At 41.6% G+C, this 8,524-nt stretch overlaps 1 protein-coding gene across 3 annotated transcripts; it reads right to left on the reverse strand.

Moving 5' to 3' along the window:
* Positions 1–929: 929 nt before the first annotated feature.
* On the reverse strand, positions 930–7,096 carry LOC125508420. Of its 3 annotated transcripts, none has more exons than XM_048673142.1 (8): positions 5,639–7,096; positions 5,423–5,519; positions 5,247–5,343; positions 3,464–4,123; positions 2,654–2,802; positions 2,224–2,564; positions 1,997–2,078; positions 930–1,248 (listed from the first exon to the last, which is right to left on the reverse strand). In XM_048673142.1, the coding sequence occupies exons 1-4, from the start codon at positions 6,976–6,978 to the stop codon at positions 3,933–3,935; spliced, it is 1,725 nt and encodes a 574-aa protein (XP_048529099.1). In that variant the 5' UTR covers positions 6,979–7,096; the 3' UTR covers positions 930–1,248; positions 1,997–2,078; positions 2,224–2,564; positions 2,654–2,802; positions 3,464–3,932. The 3 variants fall into 3 exon arrangements, with proteins under 3 accessions (XP_048529099.1, XP_048529105.1, XP_048529089.1); XM_048673148.1 differs by lacking the exon at positions 930–1,248 and adding an exon at positions 1,755–1,789; XM_048673132.1 differs by lacking the exon at positions 930–1,248 and having other exon boundaries at positions 1,755–2,078.
* Between the last annotated feature and the right edge of the window lie 1,428 nt (positions 7,097–8,524).

Raw genomic sequence — 8,524 nt, forward strand, 5'->3', positions numbered from 1 at the left:
GACTAAATTACAAGTCAACCAAGCATATGTGGGTGCAACTAGTCTTCCTGCCAACTAAACACCTGTGTGCAACTAGACTACATTACAAAACAACTAAACATCAATGTGTGTGCAATTAGACTACATTACAAGAAAAGGTTGCACATCGACTTCGTTGGGGCAAAAGTTGTCGTGGTTGCTAGGTTGCAACCTCATACGAAGGTGCAGCTCCAAAGATTAGTTTTGTAAAGTTGCACGATGTAGTACTAAAGTTGCACAATACAGTATTAAAGTTGCACAATATATCATCAAAGTTGACATCGAAAAAAATTCATTGAAATATACTCATATGGGATCTAGTTTCTAAGATCTCGTCACGAAGAATCCAACGGTGAAGATGGATCTGAATTCCAACACGTGATTTGAAATATATGATTTTTAAAAAATTAAAGATCCGAAATAAATACACAATCTGTTTTGTTGTCCATGATAAATCTGACATTTAATAATTAATCACATGCACTAGCAGACAAATCCTACGCATGTATATGTGTGGCAGAGCGTGGCCGCTTATTTTCTCCAAAAGATGCGCGTGCACTTTAAAGATTTTAGGATTGAAGTATGTTTCGAATAGTGTGGTGGTTTTTTTTAAAAGGTTGGCATTGTATGTCAGCTGCTGGCATAAACTATAAACTTTAGGCGACGGGGCTGTTGGCATATCTATGGCCGTTGGTCTTCTCAAATTTGTCCGTGGACCGCACGTTGCACGCACGGCTGACCTAAAAAAAGAATGGATGCCGAGTAGGCGGCCGACCCAAACGGACAAAAAAACAGACAAAATCGCCGTCCGTTTGGGTCAGCACGTTCCTTGTGTGTCTATGGCCCGACTGGGCGGATGACCCAGTCAAAATCGTCGCGAGGAAGCGATTCCACAGCCTTTGATAGGGAGCTTAGTAAGAGATGGTTTGCACTGTCGGTGCAAAATACATTAATTAACTTGCAGTAATGATACAGAAAGAGCTCGCAACAAAGAAGCGGGAACGGGTCTTTTAACTCCAATACCACCTGATAGCTTTTAGGCTTCGGTGCTGCAAGCTGGTAGCTTCCGTCTGGGTGGTAGGTAGATGCATGTGTGGGTAGAACGGTGCTCCAAACTACTAGTAGCAACTTACGCTTGGTTGGCACACCGGATATTCAGTCCAACCTTCAGTGGTCATCTGGTGGCTATATCATCGAGATGCTGCTCCTCAGTGGATGAGACAATATCACCTGGAAACCACATATTCAGCGGAATCCTGGAAACCTGAGCAGAGACTGTAGGATGCTAATTGTATGGGCCAGATTGACTCATAACTGCTCTGCCCTATTTGCAAAACAACGACCACAACCAGAGTACATTTTACACGGAACCCCTCAGGCCTACAAGTAAACACAGCTAGCCTCTTGCCACTAATTTCCAGTTTCTTGTCAGGAAGTAGGATCTGTAAGCCATGCGATGTGCCTATGATTCACCACGCATGCCAGACATTTAAATTTCGATTTAAAATGGAAAACTACCAGCAATGGATAGCAAAACTCACAGAAGGTGATTCTAAATAGTCTCCTAATAGCAGAGTCCCAGCAAAATCACATTTAGGAAACTAAAACAACTAACATGCAATGCCCCAGACAAGACAACAGAAAACTTTAGGAAGCCAATTTTAGTAGTCCAGAATTCACTTGCAGTACTGCCATCACTTCAACAACGTGAGAAAACTGAAGGAAGCCGATTTTAGTAGTCCAGAAGAATTCACTTGTAGTACTGCCATCACTTCAAAAACATGTACAGTAGTTAAGGCATGATAGCCGCATTATGCTAGGGAGTTTAGTTACAACATAGACACGTACAGTAGTTAACGCATTATGCTAGGGTGTTTTGTTACAACAGACACATCACTAACCCATTAGCCATTAACAGTCATAGTAAACCTCACGTTTATGCATCGGACATAACTCGAGTACAAGCTGAAGAACGTACCAGTGCACCACTACGACTCCAAACATCCTGCAGAAGTCCTTGTGTATGAAACCTTCATAAGTCTTTACTGCCACCAGCAAACCTGAAACATAAGAGTTGAACTTTTTATACTTATATATGAAAACGAACTTAACAACAATCTAAGAAAATAGATACATCAGTGCATGTTATCTTTATTAGCAAGAAACATATTAGAATTATTCTCAACTAAGTCCAGAGGAATGTACCTTAATCATGTACTTGCACTTTTTTAGGACAAGTGCGGCTATCATTCTTGTTCGCATTCTTATCTTTCTTGCTTTGCTTTCCACCCTTATCCATGTATCCTTTAAGTCTTTTGATCCTACCCCTCAATCGAATATCATTTGGAGGATGAATGTCAACCTCATTTGGAATTGAACAACCCAAGAATTCCTCAATTTTTTCTGTTTGAGTTTGTTCTTTCGCCGGAACTTGGTTACATAATTGATCTCCAAGTGCAAAAATCCTTAGCTGCCTTCAAATCCGTAAAAGTCATCCCTATGGCTGGCCTGATGTCATCATCACACTCCGGAGTACAAGATGAGCCCTGAAATTTGGATGAAAAGAACAACGGGTTTAACATGCTGGAATACAAGAAACTGTAAGCATGTACATATTACTTAGACAAGTACTTACACAGAAAGGTGCACTATACAATTTTTGTGGTGTGGTAAATACAATTTCGGCACTTGGTCTAGTGTGGACGGCAGATTCTGCATCAGACTGGGCGTCACAAATAGCCAAAGGTGGAGCCTTGCTCACTCCGCTCTGGCATTCCATAGTTACTGCACAAAGAGAAGATATACCGTCTGTAAGTGCAAAAAGCACATCCGCATAGGAGCCAGTCAATATGTGCATTCCGGAATAGCATAGAAAAAATAAACTGGTCGAAAGAACATTCAAAGTGTTAGCAGTACCTAATCTCAGCTCACTTCACCAATCGATTGCAATATAAATTAAAACTAACAACTAAAATCATTTCTATAATTTATCTATGCTCAAATAGTTTCAACTCCTTTCTTATTCCCATTGTACTACACACAAGTCTGCAAGAAGTAATGGTTTTTTTAATTTCTTATTCCCATTATGGTGTATAGTATTGTCAAATTAGCATGATTGGATCTCCCTGTTGTTGCATTAATATAAAACTTGCTTACCAAATGAGTTTTGACTTTACCAACTTCTTGAAGACCAAAATCTGGACAGTAGACTTAGGGGCAATCAGCAGTTGCAGCCAAGATACTACTACCTCGCTCCCTCCCCTACTCTAGCTGCTTTGCTTTGCAAACCTAGCCCAACTAGAAGTGCTAATCTTGGAGGAGACAACCAGAATCCACACCCTTGTCCTCTCTATTTGCTTTACAAACCTAGCTCAACTAGATGAGCTCCGAAAAGAAGACCACGGCAAAGTATACAAGATGATCAATGTAATAGAAATCTCCATACCTTCAGACTTAGATCCGGTACCAATCCGATGGGGAATGCTCAGAGAATGATTGGCGTGTTGGGCCAGCCGCCGGAGAGGAGAGAAGCCCGGAGAAGAATTAGCCGCGCCGGTCGCCGGCCGCCGGCCGCCGGGGTGTACTGCTGGGTTGTCGCGGTAGGCCAGCCGCCGGAGAGGAGAGAACGAATTAGCCACGGTCGCCCGACGCCTGATACTCCGTAGGAGAGAATGAACTAGACGCGGTCGCCGGCCGCCGGCCCTGCGCAGAACGAGGGCGTCGTGCTGGCCGAGGCGACCATCTCCTAACCCTAGCTGTTGATGGGGAAAAATTGAATCGGGATAGAAAGAGGCACCGATGGCTCATCTTCCATAAGGATGTTGTACCGAGGTACAGGAAGATTACGAGGTTCTTTCTGCATTTCGTCCATCTTTTCATCTCAAATCGCACAATCCTCATCCAACGGCACAGGATCAAGTTTCCGTGCTTCCACTGAATACATGGTTTCCATCAGATATGTACTCCTCAGTGGGGAATGGAGTGAATGGCGGAGGCGCCGGACCACGACCTGTTAGCTGTGATAGCAGGTGGTCATCCAGCCGCAAGGACAGCCATAGTTGGCCAAACGGGTCAGTATTCAGCACTTGCAACAGCGGTTGGGTACCTGCAAATCAAGGTAGTACAGGATGAAATATAATTAAACAGACATATTATAGTAACATATATTAAAATCAAATGAAGGAATACAGGCACCATGGCGTCCGCGAGGATGCAGTTTTAGAAGTTAGAAATATGTTGGACTTTGTAAATGCAAGGTGGGTGCTATAACATATAAACCCACAAAATCACAATAACAGCAACGCTTTTACAAAAAATTGTGCTACAAACACTTGCTTTTTGTACAGCATATATTTTTGAATGGTTTTCGAAGGCTCTACGGAAACAATAGACAATACGTAGAGCGCAGAAACTTCCATGCAACCGAGTGCAATATCCTTCTCAAAGGTCTGAGTACATGTTGAGATTCCTTTGGAGGGGGTATAGGAAAGCATTCCAAAGGAATTTATACCAATCCGATGATCCAGAGGGCCCTTGCCAGGAAACTTCCCAAACTAAAGTTCAAAGACAGCATTAAGATATTCACCCAACATTGCACATACAAATTTGCCTTACAAAAATATTTATATCATGAGCTAGCACTCCCCTTTTAGGAAGCATATCAATGACAAGGCTACATTTGATCTCTAACAGCAGGAGAAGAGAAGAGCTAGAAAGCACGGACACGGCTGGAAGTGCCGAACGATACGGCAGGATACGCCAGGATACGCGAACTTTGCAGTATCCCCCGAATTTCGATCTTAAAAAAGGAAAAAAACACAGGGATACACAGGAACTCAACATCACTACATTGGCATCATTTGCAGTTGCAGGTTAAAACTTTTCTAATATATATTTATTCCTTTGATTAAGGAGAACTAACAATCACAACCTGAAAAAGGTAACATATTCTATCAAACTTCAGGCCAGACAACAAGATGCAAAGTAGGTATACATGGAAGTTGGACAAACTCTTCTCGTCTAATGGCAACATTTGCGGCAGGAATCTATCTCGAGGACGAAATGGTAGCATGATGAGATAATATTTTGCATTCTTTTCAATCACAACTTCTTAATGCTAAACAACTTCAATATTTAAGAGTTGAATATCACGAGTACAATAGAAGAACACATGGACGAAAAACAGAAATGGAAAAGCCCCATACAGCAATCAGCTTCAGTGCCATTACCTGCGGTTAAATGCTGCTGATAGTTGCGGTAGCCTGCGTATGGACCAGCATATTCAATCGAACCCCCATAGCACTGCCGTGTATCCTGCAGCGGTGACTGTAAAGGAATATCAACTACTCAATGCATGGAGATGAAGAAATCAATGGCTAGCAGACAGTAGACAATCAAAGCATACCAGCTTATTTAGAGAAAAATTGCCTGATGAAACATGATCATTAAGTAGAGATTTCTGAACCACATTTGCAGTAGGGATGACTTCCTCTGCACATGACCTTAAAATTGCAACGAGTGTCATATGTCATTAGTTAAAATAAATAGTGAGGAAGTGGAAACAAAGGAAATTGTCCCGTCCACACGAACACCTTGCTTAAGCATAATCAAAGAAGTTTACCTTGGAGTTGCATCAAGATATTTGGAGAATGTACAGGGGAGGAAGTCTGGCTTGAATAAACAGACTCTCTCAGAAGAGACTGGTACGAGTACTTCCACTGCCTTCTTTTCAAGGTCAACACCAATCATCCATGCATTCTCATCATTATAAACAACCTTAGACATCAGGTAAACAATGTTGCCACCGTCAATGCCCAGGGTTGGGTAAGCCGAATACAGATTTCTCAATGTTGATTTCCCAGCTTTAGCATCCCACAGTTGTGGGAGCAACATAGAGTGATCAGTATTGTCAGCCAAGATGTCATCAATATCAACAGTGTGCCCCTTGCGCCAATAGTCCCAGGAAGTATGCCTATAACATGTCCGGAGCTTCCAACCATCATCAACAAGAGTATATTCCACAGGGTCGGTACATGAATCATCTTTGTGGAAGAGCAGCTCTGAATCATGGATGATATCTACGCTGTCAAGATCCTTTGTCGTCTTGATGTTGTGAACAGCAACCTTTTTGAAACGAAGATCCAACTCTACAAACTTGATGACACCATTGGAGCAGGTGATGTCCCTGAACAGGCGTGGGTTACCTTCATGTCGCTCGTTTTCTTCAAGCATGGGCACTGGGGTGAAACTTAGAACGGGGTTCTTGCCAAACACGTTGCAGCTGATGATACCCCGCCAGAGGTCGATCCAGCCTACAGCACCTCCTCCAAGCGCAATCACCTTGTCGAGTGATGGGCCAGGCAGGTCTTCTTTCTTTACTACGGGAGATGCCTGTAACCGCAACTGCTTGGTGGTCCACTTGCCAGTCTTGGAAGAGAAGACATGAAGCTCGTAGTCCGAACGGGGATTTGTCATGCAGAGATCCGCGATGACAAATTCCCCATCGTCGTCGTCGGACGGCAGGACGCAGATGTGGAACGAGTTCCTGGTGCCTGGTGGAGTAACCGGGATCGGTTCGAGCGACGGCTTGCCACGACCAGCCTTGTAGAGAAAGTACTCGGCGAGACGAGAATCCTTATGGGTGATTCGTGGACCGACGGTGAAGGCGAGGCGGAGGAGTACGAGGTCCTTCGCCGAGAAGAGAACCAGGGGTTCCATCATGAAATCTTCGTGCTTCAACTCGGGGCCAAAGACGCAAAAGTGTGAGATTGCCGGCGGATCTGAGAGGCAGAAACTGACCTTGACCATGTGACCGGTGCTGGTGGTGGCTTCAGCGGTGGTGGCGTTCTTGCAGACGGCAAAGTAGGCCCTACTGTCAAGAAGAACCCATGGGGCACAGCGGGTGGTGGCGGGTGCTACGGCGGGGGGGTGTAAGGAAGAGGCGGGGAAGGATCCCTCCATTATACTCGGCGGCGGGGCAGACAGGATTTGGGAACTAGGGTTTCCTCACCAGAACAGAGGAAAACTTCTGTTGTTGTTTCTTTTTCGATAGAGAAACAGAGAGACAAGTGCTTGCCTTTTAATGGCCTGAGTGTTTTCCGAGTCCATCTAAAATTCTCTCCTCCTTTCTCGGCCGAACTTGGCTGAGTCCAGGTAGGATGCCCTCTCTCTGCTGGGCCGCGTCCGGGCTAGTATTTTGCTTCCCTTCACGACTGGGAACTATCGACACGGAAACAGCAAAATCACCACTAGTATGCATGTATAGTTATCGATGTTTTCTTTTTCGTATGTGGTTATAGTGGAGTGTTTATTTGCAATCCGGATCGCTGCCGGTATGAAAAAAACGAATTATAAGTTTGCTTTCATAACAATATTTTAAAAATATTTAACAGGTAAAATTAACATCATATTTAGATCCACACATTTTTTAATAAAATTTCATATATAATATGTTAAAATCAAAGTTATAGTTTAAAAGATACAGATAATTTAGAAAATCATTTGATTTGACTCAAATATATTTCAAAATAATATTTAAAAATACTTAACAGGTAAAAATAATCTCATATTCATATTCTACATATTTTTCTAATCAAATTTCATATATAACATGTTCAAATCGGAGTTACGGTTTAAAAGATATGGATGATTTAAAAAAACATTTGTTTAACTTAAATATGATCCGCGCATGAATTATCTAAAACATCAGGGGGGTTTTGAAAAATGTAAAATAACGGTTCCGGTGTGACTTAAATCCGGACGGCGGGTTGATTTCAAAAAAGACAGGATTTTTTATGAAAAATGCCATGACGGACGAAAGAAACTCAATTTACTTTATTATTAGGTAAAGACTGGCACATATGCCCGTGCGTTGTAACAGGAAATAAAATAGTATGCATTTAGAGTCAGTGAGAATTATATGTGCAAGCAAAACCCTGTGTGCACACGAAAAATGAATATTTAGCTTCCCGATTTCGCTGCGTGTGAATGAATCAATCCGTTATTTTTCCATTCATTGATCGATGGCATTTAAGAGTTTTATTACGTCATCGTACACCAGAGAAGGCCCATGAGTTATTCAATCTATTTTTCCTTTCAATCCTTTCAATGGAGGTGATTTTAAGGTATGGAGTTTTTGAATATTCTAGCAAACATGAACAATTTTTTAAATCCTTAACAGTTATTGGAAAATTATGTAGAATTTTGGGAAAATGCTAACAAAATATGAAAGGGAACATATTTTAAAATTCACAAACATTTTCTGAAAACACCAATTTTTTTATAAAAAACATGAACATTATTTAAATTTGTGAACATTTTTTTAAAACAGAAACATGTGTTGAAATTCATAAGTTTTTTAAAAAATGTGTATCATTTATACATGAACATTATTTTTAATTGTAAAACTTTCACTGAAACAAGAATATTTTTCGAATTTGGAGCATTTTTTAAAATGCAATTATCTTTTTAGAAATCTCGAATAACTAAAACAATAAAAAAATTGAAC

This window comes from Triticum urartu, chromosome 1 (assembly GCF_003073215.2).
Source record: "Triticum urartu cultivar G1812 chromosome 1, Tu2.1, whole genome shotgun sequence".
Lineage (NCBI taxonomy): Eukaryota > Viridiplantae > Streptophyta > Magnoliopsida > Poales > Poaceae > Triticum > Triticum urartu.